Source organism: Haliotis rubra, unplaced genomic scaffold (genome assembly GCF_003918875.1).
Source record: "Haliotis rubra isolate DU_JTF1 unplaced genomic scaffold, ASM391887v1 Scf219, whole genome shotgun sequence".
NCBI lineage: Eukaryota > Metazoa > Mollusca > Gastropoda > Lepetellida > Haliotidae > Haliotis > Haliotis rubra.
Genome location: NW_025766214.1, coordinates 1297360 through 1324054, shown reverse-complemented (window position 1 = coordinate 1324054; position 26695 = coordinate 1297360). Strand labels below are relative to the sequence as shown.

The 26695-nt window shown below is 38.8% G+C and overlaps 1 protein-coding gene across 1 annotated transcript in view; it reads right to left on the bottom strand.

Moving 5' to 3' along the window:
- Positions 1-8210: 8210 nt before the first annotated feature.
- Positions 8211-26695, bottom strand: part of LOC124277183 (A-kinase anchor protein 9-like) — a 119382-nt gene continuing 100897 nt past the window's right edge. The window contains exons 13-22 of the mRNA XM_046712853.1: positions 19056-19130; positions 14107-18333; positions 13804-13911; positions 13590-13688; positions 12980-13085; positions 11951-12071; positions 10999-11142; positions 10269-10400; positions 9230-9316; positions 8211-8262 (exon numbers count right to left, since the gene is read on the bottom strand). Of these exons, the coding sequence (XP_046568809.1) occupies positions 9310-9316; positions 10269-10400; positions 10999-11142; positions 11951-12071; positions 12980-13085; positions 13590-13688; positions 13804-13911; positions 14107-18333; positions 19056-19130 (5019 nt within the window). The 3' untranslated portion in view covers positions 8211-8262; positions 9230-9309. The remainder of the gene's footprint in view (positions 8263-9229; positions 9317-10268; positions 10401-10998; positions 11143-11950; positions 12072-12979; positions 13086-13589; positions 13689-13803; positions 13912-14106; positions 18334-19055; positions 19131-26695) is intronic.

Sequence of the window (26695 nt, the reverse complement as noted above, 5' to 3'; positions counted from 1 at the left end):
TGAATTTTAAAAACAAATTGAACCTTATAGGGATTTGTTTGTGTCTGCTATCTTTGTTACATGAACAAAGGAGTTGGTGTATAAGTGAAAGAATGTGAACATTTTTCAAACTCTGTGAACTGTAATATACTTGTTTTAAAGTGATTGAAATATGTTTTAGTTGTTTGACAAATAACACCCTTTATTAACAACTATGAACGATGTCTTAGCTTTGTTAAGAAAGAGAACAAAGAGAAGATAAAATTTAGAGAGCATTGAGATTTTTTTCAGTGATTCTGAATTCTGGTGCAAATTACATTGAAATGTTTTCAAAGGAAACTGCAGAAACACAACTTTCAAAGGGAAACTTCAGTTTCAAACTTATATATATTAGATCAAGGTATACTGATAATGTTTGATTGTACTTTCTTAAGCATTAAATGCTGAAACCTTTTTAGATGAACAGCCTTTTAAGTGTGTGTGAATGTAACACAAGTTCTGCTGTATAACAAATAAAGTTTCAGTCATTTTATCCATCATATATGTTCTGTCATTAGAAATTGTAAAGTATCAGGGTACGTATCGTATCGCCACCATTGTATCGTGATAATTGTCTTGCAGGTTCCTTGCCAATGCTTTCATGATATATCGTCTCGCCTCATGAAACTGGTATCGGGATATATCGTCTCGCCTCATTAAACTGGTATCAGGATATATTGTCTCGCCTCATTAAACTGGTATTGGGATATATTGTCTCGCTTCATTAAACTGGTATCGGGATATATCGTCTAGCCTCATTAAACTGGTATCGGGATATATCGTCTCGCCTCATTAAACTGGTATCGGGATAAATCGTCTCGCCTCATTAAACTGGTATCGGGATATATCGTCTCGCCTCATTAAACTGGTATCAGGATGTATTCATTAAACTGGTATCGGGATATATTGTCTCGCCCATTAAACTGATATCGGGATATATTGTCTCGCCTCATTAAACTGGTATTGGGATGTATTGTCTCGCCTCATTAAACTGGTATTGGGATATATTGTCTCGCTTCATTAAACTGGTATCGGGATATATCGTCTAGCCTCATTAAACTGGTATCGGGATATATCGTCTCGCCTCATTAAACTGGTATCGGGATAAATCGTCTCGCCTCATTAAACTGGTATCGGGATATATCGTCTCGCCTCATTAAACTGGTATCAGGATGTATTGTCTCGCCTCATTAAACTGGTATCGGGATATATTGTCTCGCCTCATTAAACTGATATCGGGATATATTGTCTCGCCTCATTAAACTGGTATCGGATGTATTGTCTCGCCTCATTAAACTGGTATCGGGATGTATTGTCTCGCCTCATTAAACTGGTATCGGGATGTATTGTCTCGCCTCATTAAACTGATATCGGGATATATTGTCTCGCCACTCAGGCAACAATACACAGCTCTACTAACAATGATGACAGTCGTGGTCATTTTATTAAAAATGCTGAAAGATGCCAAGGGGCTTCCATCGGTTCCTGATCCACGTATCTTAAACATATAATATCAGCAGTAAAATACTTTTGGCCTCCAATGCAAGGTTAGTGTTTAAGATGGCTTTTAGCTGCTTGATTGTTATGTTTTTAGTGCTGATTATTATTATTTTTATTATAGGATATTTATATAGCGCACATATCCAGGCAACTAGTGCTTGCTCACTCAAGGCGCTGGTATTTTTTCCCTCGATCACTGGATGTCAATCTTAATGTTGCATTCAAGTAATAACATACATACTGATATTATGATAGAATAGCGCCAATATCCAGCTCAGCTGCTCAAAAGCACTTTTGTTTTTCCCTCGATCATTGGATGTCAATCTCAACTCTTGCAGCCACTTAGGCGCACAAGTTAATGTGACTTTCCCATCCTTCCGAGGTATCCATTGACATGGCACGAGACACCAGAAATGGGTTCATGCTTTGTATCAAATTGGGGAACAGAACTTAAGGACCAGTGAGTGCATATATTTTTCAACATATCTAAGGGACAAAAATGAAACCAGCACAAGTGGATGTGGATCCCTTCAATGTCTTGTTTATGTTGTTAGTTGTGGTATTTTAATATGAATTTGTTAAAATACTTCAGGTGCTATCTCTGCCCTTCTAGTTTGAGGAGAAATTCCATGCCATTTTGAACATTGGCCCCAGTAGGATATTTCTGTATATCCTGATGCATAAAATTATCAAAATGAATAAGTATGTGTAACAGTAACATGTATGGACTTTGTAACTAATTGGACATATTCGCTGATAAAACCAGCCTCATGAATTTAACTTTAGTATTATAATATTATATAATAGATTATATTATAATAGAGTATATTAAAGCTTTTTCCATGACAGAATGAGCTGATGACTTTATCAGAAGAAAAAAATGGGCCAATGAAGCTGAGACTGGTTTCAATCAAAGATGACAGCTGAGTTTGTTAGTGCTTGGAATCTCAGTGGCAGCCACATAGGTTCCCATGACAGATCAATACCGGAGAGAGTCATCTGGATTTACTTTACATGACGTGATGAGCTTCAAATAATATCCTATGATGTTTGCAGCATAATATAACTATTTTGCATCTATGGGTATGAAGTGTCAGGTTTTATGCCCCTTTCTGCAATATTTGATGAATTTCATTGCAAAGTACACCAATAGGCTTCATTATTTTTTGTCTCGAGAAGTTAACGAAATATTTCCAATAGTTTAATTTACTGTCAATGGTATGTCTGAGCAAGTCACCAGCATGTGTTGGCATGTCGTAAGATTGATGTTTCATTAGCATACTTTGTGACTTGTCCGTTTGGGTGGCTTCGTGTCCATGTAGAACGGGAAATTGATCATGCGATCAACTGAACATCTAATGTATTCATTGAATGGTCTGGCAACTGTAAACCAAGTAATTCACTGGTGGTCAAGCATCAGAAACAACAGAACAGACTTCTCGTTTCCAAAATATATGTATTTGGCTGTATTGTATACAAGTTAGTACATAGATATGTATAGCTGTATATATATGCAAAACTGAAAAAAAAAATCAAAAGATTGCATTTTCCTTCCCCTCGCTGTACATGCTGTTTACAACAGGCTTGTGAACGTCTAACTATGGCAAATATGTATAAGTGGTAAACAATGGTAAAACATGCGGACGAAATTACACAAATATTATACAATGTACAGATATGTTGAACAATAAGCATTGTTAGATGTACAAAAGGCGGTCCCTGAAGTTCAAGCAGGAAAATGTCGGATAACTATCACTCATCGCTGTACTCAGCAGTAAGCAAGGGATATGGCAACATTGGACATATGAGAGAATAACACTCTGGTAATAAACAAAATAAACAAACATTAAATATTGACAGGGTTTTAAGACATCTATACAAAATAATCATGGGTAACAGCTGATACAATCATTTAAGTTGTGTCACATCCTTGACTCAGAATTCAAATCTCCACAATTGTATAATGAGATATATTTTCAAATAAATTACTAAAACATGCCATTATTTTACATGGGTTTTGTTCGTGAATAGGAAATCTACATTATTTTACAATCATTGAAAGTCTGTTTCCCTGAAAATAATTGATCGGCAAGTCGATTGCAATTCCCTTTTGATATGTAGAATATTGAAAGCTCACTTAGATTAGTCTACAAATATACCTGTAAACTAGTCACAGTCTGTATTGCAGTAATGAGCAAATGTTGTACACGTCGGTCACAAAGAAATCTTCTGCCTCGTGTTTCACAACCATGGACTTGCAAAAAAACTAAGGATGTAAAGGGCATCAACTGTTGATCGGACACTTTGGACAAATTTCCAATAAAATACAACCCTTCAAGACATAATGATATATTCTTTAACAATATTGAAGTGTGACAGTGCTGCAGTAGTTTTGATAATGTCTTTATGTTTTCCTTACGTACAAAATTCTTTTTGTTCAAAAAACAAATATCAATAATAAATTACTTACAAAAAGCTATTGCAAAACTGAAACTGCTTTTCACAGTTCATCAAACTCAGCAGTATTTTCAGACAGCGCAAACAATCACTGACAACAGTCTCAAAATGGTATTCATATATAACGTTTAGTTCCTATATAGTTCGTTTGGCAAGACTTGACAACAAAACTTACAAGGGACAAAATTTTGTTCGTGGTGGTAGTGTTCAAATTTGGCATTTGACTTGTTAAGTACATAATACATCTCATGAGGAAATGACATAACTAGGTGACAACTTGTAGTCAGTTAATATACCGGTAAATAAATGTGGGTGGATTCTCAAAATGCACAGTACTATTTCAAAAGCCAATGATTCACACAAGTATCCAGTATTGATAATGGAAACGGCTTAAATCCAATAAGGTGTCAGTAGAAAACTAAATGCTTTTCAGAAAATTGTACTGATGGAAGGACCGGACTCCTGTTTTGATGCATTCATTTACAAAATACTATCAGAACATTTGACATTGTGGTTCATATTGGCATTCTGTATGGAAAGAATGGAATGTCATGCATAGTACCAAGGACGATGTGTTGTTTACTGGAAGATGTGTTGTCGTTTCCTAGGATAGTCTGGATCTAGCTCTTCAGATGAAACTATTTTCAGCTGTTTATTGCTTAAAGTCATTTATTCTCATGCCAGAGTCCAGTACAATGCCTAGTATTGTTGAACCATTGGTTCATCATCGGAAGACTAAAGTTTAGTTGAAAATTCAGCTGAACATTTTGATTTGTATCATGAGCACCTTTAATGGCCACAAAAATAATTTAAATTCTAATTTAAAATCTTTGGCTCTAGAGAAATATTCTAATTTTAATAAATTACTAATAAACCTAGCAACATTTGACAAGCAATGTGTGTCAATTTTATTGCAAAATTATAAAAAGAAAGAGCTTTTGCAAAATAGTGTGCAAATTGCATTACTTTGCAATTTTTTGTCCTCTCAGTGTAAACTTCTCTAAGCTACAGTATAGGAACAAGGATAAAATACTGCTGCATGTGTGTCTTAAACTTGATTAACTCTAAACACAAAAACACACTAAAATTGCATACAAAATCTCTGACATTTTACACATCAATTATTGCATGATGTGATCTGCAAATGCAAGAATTAGCTTTTGGCAGTTACAGTGATGTATTTGCTTGGTGGTAAAACGATGCATAGCAACTGTGGGGAGAAAATAATGGAAATATTAGTGCTCTATCTATGAAACACACATGAAGGGGATTGAACATAGCATCTGACAGCTAAAACAATTATCAACTGAGCTTGTTCCAATGGATACAAAAGTATGCTCTTAAACACTGACTGACTGAGTTTAGTTTTACGCCGCTTTTAGTAATATTCCAGCAATATCACGGCGGGGGACACCACAAATGGGCTTAACACAATGTGTCCATGTGGGGAATCGAACCCGGGTCTTCGGCGTGACAAGCCAACGCTTTAACCACTAGGCTAACCCCTGCTCTTAAACAGGCCACAATACAAGTTTTACATTTGTTTAAACAAAGAATACAAATATATCCATACTTTTCCAGAATGAATAAAGGCTGTTACAAAATCTGGATTGAATAAATCTGCAGAGCTATATATTAGGTTCAAATATGTAGAAATTTTGATAAAACAAACAGTTTATGTAGATGGAAGTTTAAAAACATCTCGTGGTCATTTGAAGAATGGAGAGATTTGCTGTTGGGCAGGAAGCCAAGGAACTAGTGTTTTCCTGCTTTAACACCACGAGGGGATCGACCTGCCGCTTCCTTTCCTGTGGATTTAGCAGAAGCTTTCCCAGCATCCTTTGGGCGCAGGCTTTTGGCATCAAAGACATATGGAAGGGATGGACTACTCTTGGATCTTCGCAAATCTGAAAACGTAAACAGGAAATAATGTCAGTTAATACTTAACCTCTCGTTAAGAACCTGCTAATCTAGATCCCATTACGTGAGTGAGTATGGTTTTACACCACTTTTAGCAACATTCCAGCAATATTCCAGCAGGGGGACACCAGAAATGGGCTTCACACATTGTACCCATGTGGAGAATCAAACCCTGGTCTTCTGCATGATGAGCAAACGCTTTAACCACTTGGCTACCCCACCGTCCATTAGACCCAACCCATTAATCTGGACCGCTGTAGCATAAGTTTCTCAGCTCTTCTTAAATTTGAAAACAATACTGATTGAAGTGTCTGTAAAATCTCCCATTTGTGTGCTCCCTTTTTGAAACCTTGAGTCTGTGTCCTGTATTCACCACTAGAATCTGTTGGTTTGTGGACCCACTGTCCGTCTCATTACAAGTTATTGTCACAATAAAGATATTATTTAATGTTGACAACCATCAAAATAATTAGTAGAAAAGATTGTTTCTTCAATTCAATGATGAGTTAATGTGAACTGAAAGCTACCTCCAACACAATTTAATTTTGAGGACATGATGACTGATCTGAATGCATAATGAGTATGCAATAAAAACAGGAGTGTTATTTTTCACACTTTTGCCATGTTAATATCCAGTTTCTGGCAACATGCAAATAAGCGGTAAGGTTTTATGCCACTATTAAGCGATCAAATTATCAAGACAGCAGTCTGAACTTGGCTCAACTTAAATCATTCACAGAACTCAAGGAACAGCTTCATCCAGTAGGTGCAGAATATGTACTGATAAATTACATTATGAGCATGCTGACACCATGTGACTGCATAGGTTACATCTGGGAATGTTCAGCTCTTGCAGTAGAATAGACCAAGTATCCCAAAACAGAACCCTCAGTATTTAAAAATTGCCATTAATTAGTCTGTAACATTAAGCTCTACACTACGTTGTACATTGCTAGCATTGTTCCAGCTGCATCACTGTGGCCTGTAAAATCATGCTGACCCAGGCAAACCTGATACTGAAAGGATGAGCAACTAGACCCCGACAGGTCACTGAACCTGATGACCTATTCTTTCTCCGAAATTCCCTGAGATTACTACTTCATGTACAGAGCATCCTAAACCTGTTCAAAGGCACTATTTCACACACTTCTCTAAAATTAAATAATGCATTTCTCTCAATAATACTATCAGCCCTCAGGGAAGCTACTATATAATTTATTCCAATAAAAATTACGTTTTATATTACAATATTAAATCCAAAAGTTTGAATGAATTAATGCAGCGTTGCATTAAATCGACTCTAACTCCTTCTTCCGGCCAAACATTATTTCAAGCGAACCCCATAGAGTTATGTCCCTTGGAGTGCTCTTTACCAATATCTTATGCACAACTTGGGATTGAAACCAGTGAGTGCATATGCCCCAATTTATATAAAATAGGCCAAAATATTGTCGAAAATGTGTGAAATTGTGCCTTTAAATACTAAGTTCCCGAGTGTTCACCTTGGGGTCCAATCCTGCGCCTTCTGTGTGAGTCTCTACTGGAGTGTTCCGAATCCTTCTTGCTGGTCTGTGTTGGCTGGGGGCTGGGGCTGCGTGCTCGCTGGTGGAAGGAGGGGGCTGGAACAGGAGGGGTGTGAAGGTAGGGGGAACACACACAAACATGATCAAATTACCAGAGGTCCACACCGGTGCCATCTTATTTAGCAGATCCTCCACTCTTGTGTAGAGTCAGTGCATCTATGAGTGGTGTCTTGGGTCTAAAGAGGATGCCACTGACTGGCAAGGGTGGCTCTAGTTACAGATATAAAACTCTTGACAGAATTAATTCAAACTTCATATCTTCATTAGGGTACACCAAATAACATCTGTTTGAAGAATTTACAGATCCTTAGTTCAAGATGCAAAGGTAGTTGAGGTGTATTTGAGATAATTTTCCAGACTAAGTAAAAGAACTTTGAATGAATATGCAACTACAATACAAACATATTAAACTCTACATGTTCAATGGAACAGCACATACTTTATTATAGTAAAACTGCAACAGTCCAGTTCATTTGTAAATCAACAGGCACTGGTCTTCCCGAAGTATCTATCATCAATGGTATACTTAAATTATATTTAAATATTCAATTTAAAGATATAAACATAAACAAACGCTGAATGAGATATGATGCAGACATTATGTATGTTATTGGTTATTTCTATGAGTGGCAGTAATGAAAGGAGGTTAGTCCCTACTTCTCCTGATTGGTCGCTTGGAGCTGGATTCATGGGACTCCTCGTGTTTCTCTTTCTGCACCTGAGCCTTGAGTTCGTGGTTCTCCTTGAGCACCTGCAGGTACTGGGTCATGGCCTGGCGGTGTTCCTGAAGACAGGCAATGGCATATTCTTATAGATTCCATCATCCCTATTGAACTCTTAGTTATACACACTGTGCTAAGTCCTTATTCTGCTCTTACGTATTATACACACAGCATTACAAGCTTATTCTGCTCTTAGATCTTATACATACTGTATAAGTCCTTATTCTGCCTTTACGTATTATACACACAGCATTACAAGCTTATTCTGCTCTTAGATCTTATACATACTGTATAAGTCCTTATTCTGCCCTTACGTATTATACACACAGCATTACAAGCTTATTCTGCTCTTAGATCTTATACATACTGTATAAGTCCTTATTCTGCCCTTACGTATTATACACACAGCATTACAAGCTTATTCTGCTCTTAGATCTTATACATACTGTATAAGTCCTTATTCTGCCCTTACGTATTATACACACAGCATTACAAGCTTATTCTGCTCTTATATCTTACACAAACCGTATTAAGTCCTCATTCTATTCTTTGATCTAATACTCTGTATAAGATATTATTCTTTTCTCAAACCCAACACAAGTATAATGTCCTGTCAATTTGTGTACAACGTGATGACCAACACATCTTTGTTAGAGGGATTTCATAACATTGTACGTAAGAGGTGACTAACGGGATCGGGTGGTCAGGCTCACTGACTTGGTTGACACGTCATTGGTTCCCAATTGCGCAGATCGATGCTCATGCTGTTGATCACTGGATTCTCTGGTCCAGACACAATTATTTACAGACCACCGCCATATAGCTGGAATATTGCTGAGTGTGGCGTAAAACTAAATTCACTCACTCACTCATAACATTATAACCTGTAATGACAATCTAGACTGGCCAGTAAAACACCTTGACCTAGGACAGTTAATGTGACTGTATTCTTAATTTCAGCTTTTCAGTATTTGTGTACATCTCAGCTTACAACACATCATCATTTTCCAAAGCACCTGCCCAGCTTACCTCCGTGCTTCTCTGCAGGCTGTTTTCAAAGTTTTTCACTTGAGATCGGAGTTTCTGAAGCTCGGCATCCTTCACACGGATCAAGATCTGAAGCAGAAACCAGAGTTTATGACAAACTGGCATCTTACAGTTAAAACCCCTGCACAATATGCAAATAGTTTATCTGGTCATTTCAAGAACATTAAACTGTTGAGACCAATGGGCAAACTATCTACATCAGAAACATGCCTCAGATGTTTAACTCCTTCATATTTACAGAGAACACTGGTATATACTATGGCAGTAATTATTTGATATGGTAGATTCTGTCACTACTAAATAAACAACCACAGTTAAGGGTTGTATCTAAATACAACCTATATTGGTGAATAAACATGCACGCACTCGCACATGAACACACATGAACACATACAGGGCTACAGATAGGGGCGTACAGGCATAATGTATGCATCAAAATCAATTAAGTACGACACAATATAAGATTTCAAGAGTAAATACCTTCATACGTCTAACAATTAATTTCCGTGTGTATCGTGCAAATGGAAATCTATTTCGGATAAATACTTGTTGTCAAGAGTTTCTTTGCGAAACAGGATATGACACATAAGGAAACCCAGACAGTAGGAATCCCTTGCGTTGCCATGCAACGATATGCGTCACTATTTTTTGATTGGCTAAAAACTACACTGTTCCTATTTATATCCAGTCGGACCTGACATTTCGCACATCACACAGTCGCTCAGTTATTTCTCACGTGTCTTCAAATACAAATACATGGTTGGAAATAGTGATCGATGAATCGTCCAGACAAACCACATCAACTCGCTCACACAAAAACATGTCAGTACTCCTTCAAAATTCTCAGTACACCTCCACTTGCAATATGATGTGTTAGTACACTCACACCCCCAAAAGTTATCTGGAGCCCTGCACACACACAAATGAACACATTCAATCACATGAACACACATATGCACAGGGAGAAAGGAAGCGAACAATGTGTGTGGAGCCTGTCGATAGCCTTCATCGTGTGTCTCACCTGAGCATCAAAGAGGTCTTCCTCCATGGTGCCCCCTCCGCTGGACATGTTGGGCTTGTAACACACCAATTACGGATGAAATCCTTCAGGCCATCTATCTCCTTGTTCAGCATCATGTTCAGGTGGTCATTACTGCAACAGTTAACATTGGAAGTGAACTTTCATATCTGCAGAATCTTTTTTCATATTTACCAAGAAAATTACATTACCTTCCTTTTAAAGCTATGAACATGTTGTTTTATGTGCTTGTGAATGCTGAGCTTTGCCTCCATGCAAGAAGCCTTCACAAATTTGGGTGAAGAGACAATCATGTAACCCCTTCATAAACCCACCTCCTTCTTCAATCAGGTCTTTATAAACAGTACACAGATCAAGCTGTCCATTTCCACATTACAATCCGAACTGTTGAACATTCACAAATGCACCTTCCCGAGGATGAGCCTGACTCTAATGGTGCCTGATGCTGCCGGTGCTGGTTCAAATCCTTGATGGGACTCACCCTACAAATGTTCTAAATCTGAGAATGTGTAATACCAAATAAAACAGGTGTTTCATTTTACCTCTTCCTATAATGGCATTGTGTATTGATGAGCTGCTTGTAGTGGCTCTCATACCTGTCCATTTCCACATAACATCTGCTGAACATTCACAATACACCTACCTTGAGATTGCATCTTGTGGATGGATACAGCGCTTTATAAATACTCATTATTATTATCATTATTATTACCTGAGGATGAGCTGCTTGTAATGGTTCTCATACTCCTGTTTGGTCTGCTGCAGCTTCACCTCAAGCAGCTTGTAGTCCTCACACTTGCTCTGGTAGTGCATCTGGATCTGACCAAGCTCGTCACCCATTTTCTCCATCTCATGTCTACAGGGAGGGAATAGGCAGTGAATTAGTGGTGTTTAAGAGTGAGTGAGTGAGTATGGTTTTACACCGATTTTAGCAATATTCCAGCAATATCACGGCGGGGGACACCAGAAATTGGCTTCACACATTGCACCCATGTGGGGAATCCAACCTGGGTCTTTGGCGTGACAAGCCAACACTGGTGTTTTAAGAAGTGTAAGAGCCAAAATCACAGTGAAAGTATTTGAAATAATACTACAACCAGTATATTTTTACTGACAATTTGAAGAACTTGGTAATACTAATCCTAACTGATGGGTACAAGGCATTGAGCTCAGCCATTGGCTTATGCCGACATACAAAGAATCACAGGGAGAAAGTTCGGGACAATAACCAGTTCTATTATTACTGGACCCGTGAAGATCTGGGGTAGAATAAGTCTTCAGCAAGCCATGCTTGCCACAAAAGGCGACTATGCTTGTCGTAAGAGGCGACTAACGGAATCGGGTGGTCAGGCTCGCTGACTTGGTTGACACATGTCATCGGTTCCCAATTGCGCAGATCGATGCTCATGCTGTTGATCACTGGATTGTCTGGTCCAGACTCGATTATTTACAGACCGCCCCCATATAGCTGGAATATTGCTGAGTGCGGCGTAAAACTAAACTCACTCACTCACTCTATTATTACTGACATTACAAAAATTTGGCAATACTAATCCAGTTGTATTCCAGCCCTTTCTGATTTGGATTGGGTATTGAGATCAACAGTTATCTGATGCCTACGTATGATGTGTTATAGAACTTCTGTTTATATGACGTATACTCACTGATGCCTGCTCTTGAACTCATTGACATAGTCATCTGTGTACATGGTCATGAGAGCTTCCCTGTACTTTTCCTTCTCCTCGCCGAGCTCCTCCTCATAGGCTTTCCTCATGGCATCCAAGGCTGAAAACAGTAACACATGGTTTGAGAAATAGATTTAATCCTGTTCATTAATTGTGGAATCGGTCATTCATATACCATCCGCCATCTTAATAGACATACTGACTGACTGAGTTTGGTTTTACGCCGCTTTTAGCAATATTCCAGGAACATCACGGCGATCTTAATAGACATACATCACAAATACAATATCATCAAGACAAACAGACAAGATGAGTCATGACATGCACTAGAATGTCATACTTTCAACAGAAATATTTTTACTATCATATTTTTCCAAGACCTTCCTGTATTTTTCTCACCCTTCTCAACTTCCTTACATTATCTCCAGAAAAGATGAATGCAAGTACGTGAGTTCAGCTTAAAACAGTTCTATCGAATCATATCACAGCATATGCTTGATGTCAGAAGAAAGCCAGAAGTGAAGCAAGTCTTTGACAATGATAACAATGGGATGTCTGTTTTGAACAGCAATGTGAAATGTGGATCACAGTCTTCTGGCAGACCTAACACACACAGCTCTGTACAGCTGATTGCAGAGCAGCATCAACCCTGAAGATGATGATTAGCCAATCCTTTAATTACGAGTTTTATATAAACAAACACTCTACATGCCAGCATTCATTCAATTGATAAAGAAGTAAGCACACACTCCATACCACTATATATGTCCCGTATAAAACTGAGTGAGTGAGTTTAGTTTTACGCCGACTTTAGCAATATTCCAGCAGTATCACGGCGGGGGACACCAGAAATGGGTTTCACACATTGTACCCATGTGGGGAATCGAACCCGGGTCTTCGGCGTGACGAGCGCAATCTTTAACCACTAGGCTCCCCACCACCCCCTTATAATACAGAAGCTGACATCATTGCCTTAGTTTTACCACTACTACCAGACAAATCACCCACCAGCCTTAGTGTTCCTCATCTCCTCCGCCAGGGCCTCCTCCTTCTCACGCTTCAGCTGCTCGAACTCGTTGTCATGTTGGCACAGGTCCATCACCTTCTCACCTCTCTGTGGAGCACACAGCACAGTTATATCATGTCCAATAGTCAGAAACGTAATATTCAACAGTAGTTGGGATTTTTTACGCTACACACAGCAGTATTCCAGCTGAATGACAACAGCCAGTATATAACTAAGTCTGGACCAGACAATCCAGTGATTACTATTGTGAGCAACAATCAATAATACCCTCTCAAATAAACTGCCAAGTCTCATCACCCAATACATTTGGTTGCGTCTTGTGGGGAACTATTCTAACCAGGAATCACCAGCAGGTTCAGGCAGTTGGAAGTAGTATAAAGATGACTTGACATTAACATACTGACAACACTTAATTCCACAGCAATACATCAATACTGGACCATTCTACAATTAATATCTGACTCAGCTTCCATGATTCTCTAAGAATTATCTTTTGATTGGTCATTTATGGCACAAAGAAATCACATGCAATCTTTCACGACACATTTCATGACATCGAAGACCTGCCCGATGAGATACTGAAGAACTTACCCCTGACTCCACTGTAGGCGACACATTCACAACAGGTTGATTCCCTTCAGCAGAGTCTGGAGCAGACGGCTTGGGCATCGCAGGGATTGTCTCCAAATCCTTGATAACAGAACAAAACATTCATCAATCAAACATTACATATTAACATGGTCCTTACATGAAACATCTTGAGTCCGTCTACCAAGAACGAATCAAAAACTGGTTGATGACTTACCAGTGACATTGCTGTTGAATGGAGTTGAACCAGTTGCTGTTCCACCTTGCGTACAAGGTCAGGTTGACTGGCCTTTGAAGATTCTTTTTTCACATCTTCAAGGAAGGTCTACAAGAACAAATTCATGAAATCTTATTCCCTCATAATTACCTTCAGAAAGGGTATAAACCGAATATACAAAGACAACCTCTTTAACTTATTGAGACAACTCATGTGAAAGTCCTATAAGAAACTATCACAAAAGCATTCATCATTTGCCTTTTGTACAATCGTATGAATGTAACAACTGCAGCTACAACCAACCTTGAGGTTCTCTGTCTGTGTAGCCAGTTGTTCCTTGAGTTTCTGGACCTGAGCAATCATCTGTGTTTCCTCATTTGCCCTGATAGCACTGACAGCGGTCATCACATCTTGCTTCATCCTCTCCACCTCCTCGTCATGGTTGGCACGCATGGATTCCAGGTACACATGCAGCTGACCACATTCTCCTTCGAAACCCACACGCTCATTCTCTCGGTCCTCCCACATCCTTTCCACTTTTGTCAGCTCCTGTTTGAACACTTCCATTTGGACATCGTGTCTTTCCTGAGCTGCCACCATTTGATGCTGGAAGGCTTCTTCAAGCAGCCGCAACTGGTCCTCAACCTGGGACCAGTTCCGAGATTTTGCATCTTTAACCACATCTTTCAGCACAGTCACCTGCTTGTCAATCACCTGCAGGACCTCAAGCTCATCCTCATACTTGTTCTCCATAACCTCCTCAAGAGGCAGAAGGACACCATGGAAGTCAATATCTGAGTCTCTACTTTCCTCATGCATGATCTCTGGTTTCCTTAATGGATAGTCATGCCTCAGCTGTTCAACTTCACTATCATGCTGTAGTTTTGCTTTATGCAATGTGTAGGTTAATTGAGCCTGGAACACCGACTCTCTTACTATAGAGTCAGCATACCTAGATAACCGAGGAGGATATTTACTTACGTCAGGTATCCTTCCAACTATATTCCCTGGTGTTTCTGGGCTATTAGTTGCAAGTTGTGCTGCCAAAGTTCTTTTGGAGGAAGCCTCCTTTGCTAAAATGCCACTCAAAGATTTCACAAAAACGTTTATGCTTTTATCAGCCTCAAACTCAGAAACCACACTTTCATCATCACTAGAATCAACTTCTAAAGACAAGTCTTCTTTTGCATACAATTCACTCACAAACACAGATGTTGCCTTCATGACAGCATTTTGAACCATGAGTTGTCCAAAGTTTTCTATTGTAGTATCAACTGATTGCAGAGGGAGTTCAACATCATCACTCCTGGGTTCCTCCTGACTTGCATAACTGGTATGTTCTAACCTGATTGCAGCCAACACCTTCTCTCTATCTGCCCTTAAGGTGTCTACAATTAAATCGTGCTTGTGGGCTGTTTCAGTGTCCTCAGCATAGCGAACGTTTTCTTTGTGGCTCTGGATGTGTTTCTCCATCACCGTAGAGATCTCAGAGCAGACGTCTTCAAGAACACTCTCAGCACCTTCGAAAACAGTCACCTCTTCTCCTTCCTTGGCAATAATCACAGCTAATGATTTCACCATCTGAACTTGGTATTCTTCCACCAAGTTCACTAGAACTTTCTCCCTGGCTTTCATCTGCCTATACAAGAAGTCTCTACGTTTTTTGCACATGTCAACACCTCCTTGACGATCGAAAGACACAAGAGTTTCTTTGATTGTATTCAGTGCATAAGTGAGTTCTCCTTGAATCAGTGACTTGGTGATCATATGAGTTGAGACAGGATCAAGGACATTAAGAGATTTCTCCAAACAGTTATTGATGTGGGCATCCAACTGAGATCTTATTAGAGCCTCTTTGGCAAGGACTCTGGGGCGACTCAGTCCAAGACTGGAGTCGTCCTCCATGGACTCATTCTGATCAAGAGCTGGTGACACTAACTGATCCTCAAGAACTATCTTTTCTGCCAAGAGAAAAGCATAGGATCTCATCACATCTTCCTTCCTCTCCATATGCATTGACTGCGTTTCTTTTTCTATCATCTGCTGGGTCAACAGCATATGACAATTGTGAGCATCAATTTCTTTCAACACAGTATCTCTGTTCTCATCACCATATTCATCCGAAAGAAGAACAGACATTTCCTGCAAGATCACAGCTTCCATGGCAAGACGATCGGAGTACAGAAGGAGCTTGTCTTCAGAACTAAGCTCCTCAGTGCTGGTTGTGGTTTTATCTGATGACACCAGCTGTCTCTGCAACACTCCAAGAATGTTCCAGTCTGCCTGAGTCATGTTGGAATGTTGTTCAAGGTAGCCCATGAGATTAGCCACCCTCTCTCTCACATCCTCCACAGTAATTTGCTCCTGTTCCTCATCATCGGAATCGGAGTCCTCTTCTAAGCCATCTAGCTGCTCATTGATGTCCTGAAGTTTCTCCTTGATTTCCCTGAAACACTCATCCACAGCTGCACTATCTTGTGGACCACCTACCCCATGTGGGTTCCCTGAAGTTTGCTTTGATCCTTGTTCTATTTTACTTGCCAAACTGTCAATCTTCTTGCCATACTTATCAATCCGTGATTGTAAAGACTCTGCACCTGCAGTTTCACTAGTGTCCATTTTGTCTGTATTTGTATTTATACTTTTGGCTATTGAAGATAAATGAGAATTTGATTTTTCTAATTGAGCTTTCATTTCTTTGAGTTTCTGCACAATATTTTGACTATCACCAGGAGACAGTGACAGCCTTGAGCTACTCTGGGTCTTAACAGTTCCTGAGCTGGCTTTTGTTTCGTTATCAGCAATTGATTTTTCAACAAGTAAAAGTTTTTGTTCAAGATTGTTCAGCTGTTGCTCAATGGTGGCAGAAAGATCTGAAGGAATAGTTTCATGGCTGGAAGATTGGGACAATCTTCCACCTCCCCTCACATCAACCTGTGAAGAAAGCATATCTGCCTTCTTAATCACCTGCTCTAACTGAGATTTGTAGCCTTCTTCCATTTTCTTCACCTTTTCCCTCAGCCTCCTATCCTCTGACTCGAGTTTATCACAACTCCTGTACACATCATTCACCTCTTTCCTCAACTTTTTCAACTCTGCCACAGCACAGTCAAATTTGTCCTTGAGGCTACCATATTCATTCATTATCACATGGCTCTCTGAAGAAGAGTCTACTTTAATATCATGTTTGTAATCAGAACCTACAGACTCTGCAAGTGAGGGGTCAACAGAGTCCTTTAGAATTTCCTGCACAGAATGACACTTCCTGCCAATGTCTTCAATCATATCAGCCAAACTCGTAAACTTTGTACGGCTTTCTCCCTGAAGAGAGTCCAGATATGCATCGAAATTTTGCCGCAGCTCAAGAAGCATTGCATTGATATCTTTGAGCTCTGAGTCCATGATAAGTACACTATGGAGGAGTTCCTGACAATCTCCCCCTGAGGAAGACCTGCTCGAGTGAGCCTGGTCTATGTCCTCAAACCTCTCTATCAGCCTCAACTGAAGTCCCTGAATCTGTTTGTTCAAATCTTGTATTGTCTTCTGAAGCTCCTCCTTTTCTCTTTGGTGTTGAGAGAAGGACTTTTTCTCAGAGCTGAGCTTCTCTGAGAGTAGCTGGTTCTCTTTCCTGAGTTCATCCATATGTTTCCTGAGAGACACATTATCTGGCTCATAGTGTGTTATCTTGTCATGAAGTCCATCCAGGTATTTCTCCATCTCTCCAAGCTTGTCCTGAAGCCTTGTCTTCTCATCCTGTAGGGACTCTACACTATGTACCAGCTCTGTGTTTTCAGCCATCATTGCCTGGAAGTTCTCACTCATATCCTCCATCTTTTTCTCATTTTCAATCAACTTTTCCTCCAGCTGTGAAATGATCTCATTCTTCTCTCTCATTAGATCAGAAATGTTGCTGGTGATAGAATCCTTCATCGTGGTCTGCCTCTCATGAGCCTGACACAGTTGAGCTTTCATCTGCTCAAGGTGATTCTCAAGGTCGTCCCTCTCATGACCATACTCTTTCTCCATCTCTTCAATCTGCTTCTCATAACTTTCTGCCACCTTCTTACATTCCAATTCTTTCTCCTTCAGCAGTTTTTGCATGGCCAACAGTTCTTTTTCCTTAGATTCCAGTTTTTCTTTCAACTGTTTGTAATCAGATTCAACTGCTTTCATCCTAAGGATCTCCCTTTCATGTTCTCGACACTTTTGCTGCTGGCCCTTAACATCAGACTCAAGATGCTGACATTCACGCTCCTTTGATAACAGGCTCTCACGACTTCTTTCCAGCTTCAAGGACTTATCCTTCAGCTCAGTTTCCAGGGTTCTGATTCGTCGGTTCCACTCACTTGTCAGCTTTATGAACCTATCCTTCTCCTGCTTGAGATTCTTCAAGGCTTCGGACAGAGCCTTCTCCGTCCCTGTGAGTTTGGAAACCGACATGTCAAGTTTGGACTTTAAGTTGTCAATCTCAGACTTCTGTTTCTGGACAGTGTCCTTGGCATCCTTCATCTGTTTCTTCATCCCTTGGACCTGCAGCAATAAGAAACAGTGAGTCTATGGTATACTCAAAGCTAGGATAATGAGTCTATATATGCTGATGACTTGGTTTGGTCAGCTAGCTTATTTAGGACAGACAGCATATTGTCACAATATAACATTATACATTTATTGAAGTTATTTTCAATTCAAAGATTGCACATGCTTCACAGACATGTATTTCAGTTATTAGCCACCTGGCTTAACTTCAGAATAATGTGGTATATTGTTCATGGTATTCACTTATTACCTTTGTTCCCCATGTTTCTCGGCAAAATATCATAGGATACATTTTGCAAATTACACATTACAATTACCTCCTGAATGGAGGAATATATTACATCTAGTTTTAAAGCAAATAATTACAATATTCAATCACTGTATTTTTATGTGTATATTGGTAAAAAAAATGTCAGGTCTATTTCTTTCAGTGGTCATCAAGCAGATATATTTGTTTGTGTATTTGTTGTTAAACGCCGCACTCAGCAATATTCCAGCTACTTGACCAGACAATCCAGTGATTAACATCGATCTACACAACTGGGATTCACATATGTGTCAACCAAGTCAGTCAATCCCGCAAGTCACCTCTTATGACAAGCATGGGATTGCTGAAGCCTAATTCTAATTTGGACCTTTATGGGTCGGAAGCAGTTACAGAACAAGCACCTGCAGCCTGTAACTTCCTCCAGAGTTCATTCACTGGAGCAACGTACCTGTGAGGCATCATACTGTGACTGCTGTTGGCCCCAACGCCCTCCGCCTACATAGGGATTCTCCATGTGGTGGCTCTGCAATATAATAAAGGTTACATTTATGCCATGGTATATAAATTCCTCTAAGTGTGAGTATATCAGTTATACCCTGCTTAAACAGTATCACGGTGAGTAAGCTCGATGACCGACATAAGCCTGAAATGATGGAGATGTTTACCCCTTCAGTATAACCCATACATGTGGATATGGGGCTGTCAACTTCAGGCTTGATGATTCAAACTTCAAAAATTTACAAAATGATGTTTTCAACATAATCATGAATTACATATCCTTAGCATTGCTGGCATGTTTTCTCAAGACTTCAACCAGATCAAGTGATGCTTATTTCCAGTGTCCTAGCTGTAATATTGCTGTAATATCGCTAAAATTGGCATAAAACCATAACTAACTCACTCACTCAACCAGATCAAACATTGGCATAAAACCATAACTAACTCACTCATTCAACCAGATCAAGGGATGCTTATTTCCAGTGTCCTAGCTGTAATATTGCTGTAATATCGCTAACATTGGCATAAAACCATAACTAACTCACTCACTCAACCAGATCAAGGGATGCTTATTTCCAGTGTCCTAGCTGTAATATTGCTGTAATATCGCCAACATTGGCATAAAACCATAACTAACTCACTCACTCAACCAGATCATATTCAAGCATAATGACAACACTAGTATCCTATTTTGCACAGTGACCGTTTCAGGAATAAACACAATCAAATTTCACCATGTTTTCAGTTGGTTTTCATTATACTGTAATTATTGCCTGATTACGCCACCATAAACATCCCACATCATATATTGCAGCCATCACACTGCATCCTGCTGTTGATACCACATAGCTTTCCCTGATCTAATGACACAATTCTGCCTTGTTTACTTACATAACATTAGTTTACAAACATGACATACTTGTCTGACACTCCATGATGGATTTGCCTGTCAAAATCGTCAGAATCACTATGGCTTATTTGGAGAGTCAGACTCCATGGAAGGGATCTGACATTTTACATGTATTATGTACGTTGCATTAGGACACCTAAACATTTAGTACAATTTAAGATATTCTGGCTTTGGAAAGTGTTCAAAATCATTATTAAAAACATACAATATTGATCCCTCTATATATTACAGTTAACAAAGAAGACATCACGTTTGACAAAAGAAGTATGGTTATAAATCAAATACATAAATAAGAATGTACATCAATGCCATTCTAAACAGTTATCTCAATGTGGAACACTCAAATATATATAAAAGTGGTATGAGTGTTGTTCACACAGATATAAGTCAGTGTAAACTGTGTCAGCAACTCCTGCATACATTTAGGTCATATTGTGGTTCCAGAATCGAAGATGTAGAATTTGTCACAAAGGGTCCAAACTAAACTGAAAGCATCACAACTACAACAATAAATAAGGGCCATTTTCTGTTTGCCTTAAAAGTCAAGGATACTTCTTGTGGCGTTTATTGATGTACAGAGTCAATTTATTACCACGTTGATGTCAATATGCCACTCTAGCTTTTCTTACACTGAAACACAAGTCATATCAGGGGCACCCAGTATCGTATGTCAACTTTCAGGTAAAATATATGAATGATATCAATATACACAACTGAACAGAAATTATTTGGCAACAAAGCAATCATTGATTCACTATGTATTACTTTCTGTTCCATTTCTGGGCAAAATTGAAGCTGGAACGTTTTTGTTCAAATGAACCAGGTAATGATTTTAATATGATAACCACAAGTTTCCTACATAATTAGACAAAATTGGAAGGGCCTTGACTAGTATGCGTTTTAAGCACTGAGTAAAAAATAATGACTAAGAGCACTTAAATTCTAGGTTAAACACAAGCTGTATGTTAATTAACCTACATTTAAATGTCCAAGTATTGTGTCCTCAAATAGCTGTGAAACTATTAAATCACCCAATTCAAAGCAGCAAGTAATTATTGTTCCTGTTACTTGAATACCTTGTACCATACAAAGTTTCCAAGCAACAGGCAAAATATCTCCCTCAACACTGTGTGATGGTGTCTACAGAACTGAAGCCTACAAAAGAACACATTGTTAAGAGTTGTTCTATCAGCAATGTGATCTCATGATACGGCTCTTATTGTCCTATGGGTCAACATATGATAAAACCTCCCTTCTCCTAAACCACTCTCCACACACATCAAGGTGCTTCAAGAATAACACTTGTGAATTCCCTTCAGCATTGTGTGTCCTTGTTCTGCATTCGTTTGTCCACACATTATGGTATAAAGGATCGTATTTCCCTTCCACCTAGTAAGTATCTTGTGTTATATCAGACAAGGAGACATGTGGATTTATGCCCAGGTTAACCTACATTGACATCACCCGGCCTCTGAGCTAATGAGGCAAATAGTCCCCATAGTCCAGTAATGCTGTGAAACATGGAAGGCGGTCGTTTCCCATTGCGTGTTTATGTCCAGCAGGTCAACAGACTGTTACAGACACATCAAACATTACTGTGCTCTTTCTTCTAAACTGAAACAATGGTTGGTTTGAGTGCATTGTTTTTACTTAGGCTGATAATGGCCTCGGTGTCACCAGTGTTTTTTTCTGGTGTTTTTCTCACACACATAAATTCATTTAAAAGACATATATCAAGTGAGCAATATCTAGATCTTTCTTCATCAAGGAACAAGTTTGACAAAAAGTTAACTAGACCTGATTTTTTTTAATTGAAATAACATATTTACATCAAAATTTAATTTAATTATTTCCCATAAAGCTAGAAAGCAACAACATTTCAAACATAAAGGCAATTGTAGAAAACTTGCTCCTCTAGAAAAATTTCACCAAATAAACAAAAATCAGCAGAGCCAAGGAAATTTGTTTTTGGTACATTACCAGGCTATTATTTGAGTGGGGATCACTTCTATGATGGAGGAGTCGTCCCAAGTCATGTCTGTGTGCTAGCCCAGCACAAACACCAGGATAGGGCGATCAACACAGGTACCCTCCCCCACACACAAGACAACGCTCATTTACAAACAGCTGCAGCCCCCTTAAACAGTCACCTACTTCACTCACACACACATTTGTGGGGCATTTCCTTCAGGAAAGCCTTGAAATCAGGGTCCACATTCCCCATACCAAGTTGTCATTATTCCATCTCATCACAATTGGTCTTTGTTTATAGATAAGAGAAGAATGTAGACTATTTCTATGTCTCCATCGATGTAATCTGCTTGAAAGGAAAAAACACAGGTACTCCACTTCAAATATTGCTGTGTTGCGAGTTAAACAGTTTTGTACTGTCACATACGTAAACAGAGATGACTTGACTTCAAACACAGCATCAGAGTTATTATGATGAAAGTTCCATAAATAACACAAGTGCAACTCTCCAGGTTACAGCAGTCATAAGACCGCTACACCTCTCCAGGACCACACAAACAGCATCCCAATCGTACTTGAAACACGTCCAACTGAGATGTTACACCTTTAATGCACAAGTCCAAGTCTTTCCAAGCAAGGCAGCTAATGAACATATGATGATTGCTGTAACACTGTTCCTGTGTGAGCAGCCTAGAGTACTGCTTCATTGCCAGCAGGTAAAAGACTGACCCAGATTGTCCTGGGTTCGTGTGTCATGAGTCTCCACTCCTGCTGGGGCAACTTGTAGCCACGTGGGGTGGGGGGTTGTGCAGAGGGTCTGGACTTCATTGTCTGTTTGTGGTTGGTCACAGATGCAATTATAACCTCAACTTTATGTCAAAGCAGGTGCCAATCATTTTGTGTTGGATGAATAGTCAGACAGCCTCCCTATTGATGTTGGTATGATGGAGGGAACTTTTTATACACATTAATACACAGTGAATTTTATGAACTTTTTATGAAGTATTCATGCCTGAAGATAAGGAAAATACATTCAGACATATCATTTGGTTCATCTAAGAGAAAGATGGTTCAATGGTAAGTTATTAAACAGTAAAATATTAACAATATGTAAAGGTGCATCAGTCTCAAACACACACATTCAGTTGAGGATTAGATGTACTTGAACACATTACTATTCTTTTTAGGCCATACATAAAAAAATTCTCGTTTCTCATTACCGCCAGACCCAAAATTCAACCCAACCCTGAGATGTTTTTTTTTTTTTTACACTATGAGAAAATGCAACTTTGCCTCTCAAAATGTGCATGATTTTTCACACTTCTAAGTTTTGATTTTCTATCAGTGAAAAGGTGTAAATTTCCACAGAAATCAAGTGGTTTTGGACATAAAATAAAAATAAAACGTAAAAATATAATCCGCCTGCCCGACCCATATATTTTGATTAGAAACAAGATTTTTTTTAATATGGCCTTAACTTAGTTGTGTCTCTCTAGCTACTGTGCCACTAAACTATTTGTTATAAAAAAATTATATTTATGAGCTAAAACACAACATTACTGACTAGCTGCCTAGAAATTTGCCACTGGGTACAATCTTTAAAAAAATACTGTCTGAATTTTCAGGTTGAAATATTTGAAGGACAATCTCCCAATTTCACCCCCGCTGAGAGGCTTAAGTGAGCATGAACAGAGCACTCAAAATGAAAATGATTTTCAATTTCAGAATCAATATGTGAATAATCTTATCAGTAGGACCAGTAATTTGTCTTAGAGGTAATGTACTTCTGCATAACCACGTGGGAATTTTGATCAGGTGGGGAACACTCAAGTGCGCATGACTCAAATCACAAGACATTCACAAACATATTCAGTCAAAATTCAGAGTGAGTGAATTTGGATTTTTCTGCTTTGGGACAGAATTTCAGGAAAGTGTCAAAGTGATGTAGATTTTAGCCGTTTACCACCCTGGCGACACAACACACAGGGATAGACTAACACATAGTCTCTGAACATTTATAACTGTGATAGAAACCGATGTCTTATAAATTGAAATAGAGCCCCAGTGAGATGGGAGATTTAATTGAACCTGGGAAAAACTAGACTTGCTTCATGTAGAGCTTTAGCATTGCAGAAAGGGCTGGTCAGAAGGGAAAATACATGCAGTTCAGGGACTGTGACACAGACTAACACAGGGATTGCTGCCAAACATGGTCAGGACAAACATGGGATTCAAATTGACAGTATGTTTCTGGTATGACTAAGAGATGCAGTTCTGCACAGTTAATTGTGGCGCCATGGATGACATGTATGTCAAGATTCAGACATAAGGATGACAACCTGTTCCAGCTGTAATTTCCGTGTACGAACATAGAACCATCCAACACAAATGCAATAAATGTTACAAAGTGCATATAACAAGACTTCTCTTAGAACATAAAGGTGAAAAGGTATGGATGTCAACGTCTTTATTTTGAGGAACACAACGTTTCATCACCCGAAGGAGTAAGTATATACTCCAAAATGTCGTGTTCGTTAAAAAATAGAGGTTGACATCCAAAATATTTTGCCTTCATGTGTATCACTTCTATATGCAGTTCAAAGACACTGTTAGAACATATTAGATCATTTCCTTTGACACACATAGCATGCCTACAATGTCTACAAATATCCTCAGCATGTGTCTTCAGTAGAATGAAGATAGGTATCTTTAGGTAAACGATCTTTGAAAAGGTATACCAAGCGGTTTGGGTAACACTCAACAAACCTTGGATAAAAGAAATAACATTCCTTGAACATAAAAAATCCCTCTGATTATCTTTATGGATTAGAAAGACTGGTGTAATTGTTCTCTGTTGCACAACACAGAGTGGTAGGGTAGCATGGCAGCTGGAGTATTTGCTTGTCGATACTACGCGTGTACTGACTAATCACTGAGATCATAAACAAGGAAACCATCAACAAGGAAGAGCAAGTATCGGCCAATTTAAAATGTGGAATTGGTGATTCATAGAGCTAGCTTCAGAAAGTAAAGAATTTGGAATTGGTAATTAAAAAGTCAATCAATTGACTAGATCAAACAATCTTCAATCACTCCTGCATTAAATTATGAAATTTCAGTAATACGCTATGATCTGGAAAACAAAGAAACCATCAACAAGGCTATGGCCAATTTAAAATCTGGAATTGGATAAAACTACAGAAAGTAAAGTAGTACTTCAGAATAGCTATGCAATTTACATATGATCTGGAATCGGATAAAACTACAAGTAGTACTTCAGAATAGCTAGTACCGTATCGGCAGCACGGATCACAACACACTGTCCTGGGATCCATGGACAGCAGGGATCCGGGGATTGAGGTGAGGCGTCTGTGACAACACCGTTCAACCAACGTAATTCTCTCAGCACTTTATCCTCCTAAAGCTCCACTGACGGTGAGAGAGCTTGACTAAAGAACCATACAAGGACAAATACCCACCCATTGGTCGTCTCAGGAGGGACTGGATTAAGCCACAAACTCGATGGTATTTTCTGGTCTGCACAGGCACCGATATTTATGATAATCCCAGGATATGAGTCACGTTTGCCTCAGCAGCTGTTGCTGTGACCTAGCAGGAATTCTGCACGTTGTCATGGGATTCATGCACATGAAGAGAAGGATGCTCTACTGGTCTGATGATCACAGTCGCATTGGCTGACTGTTTTTGTTGTGATTTTGTTTGTTCAGGAAATGACTTAATTCAAACTATAAATTATCTTTGCTCTGTACAATACCTCTCCTGTAATCAACTCCAGAGGTTAAAATTATATTTCCATTATGTATTCTAGTGACTGTGACACAGTTTGGAAACTTCAGCTCATTCATGGACAACACTTTAAAATTTTAGGGTAAATACACTTTCCTAAAGTAACTAATTTCAGTCAGACAAAATAGAAATGTATAAAGTAAAAAGTTATTGGTTATTCTAAACTTATAGGAGAGAGAGAGAGAGAGAGAGAGAGTTTTCTTTAAAAGAAAAGACACACAATTTTCTTTTCTCATGTAAATATTTATTTCAGTGTTAGGAATGCTGCCATACATGGAGTTCATGCAACATGTGTTGATTTTGCTTGATATCTGTATATCATATGGCATATTGACCAGGTCTTTTGTCATTTAGGTTATAATTCTTTAGCAAAATGTTTGTCAAACACTTAGTCAAACCTGCCATGACAAACTTCGTAACCGTTTGCTACACTGAGTGTAATATCAATGACTACTTCAACATAACATTTCCTTCTGATTCATACAAATACACGTAGAAGTCCTGTTGATCTAACAGTAACATGTGCAGACAAATATGGATTCAATAAAGCATGTCCATGATGCTTTACTAAAACCTCTGAGTCCAAGTTTACAGGTATGATTCTTGCTAACCTTGCTAAGATATGTGTAATGGGTCACCAAAACATAATGACTGAAGAACTATAACTTGTTCATGATATCAGTGTTAAAGCATGTCATAATCATAATGTACTTAAAACTTTGAAAAATAACCCTGACACAGAATGATGCCTTGTTACACACAAATAACAGAAATTGCTTTGCAAATCTCACTGAACAATAATACGAACAGTCTTTGCCCATACACATTCTATTTTTTTAAACAGTGAAATAAGTTTAACAAAACACACCAGGCTCAGTAGCAAGGTTTGTTGAAACAATATA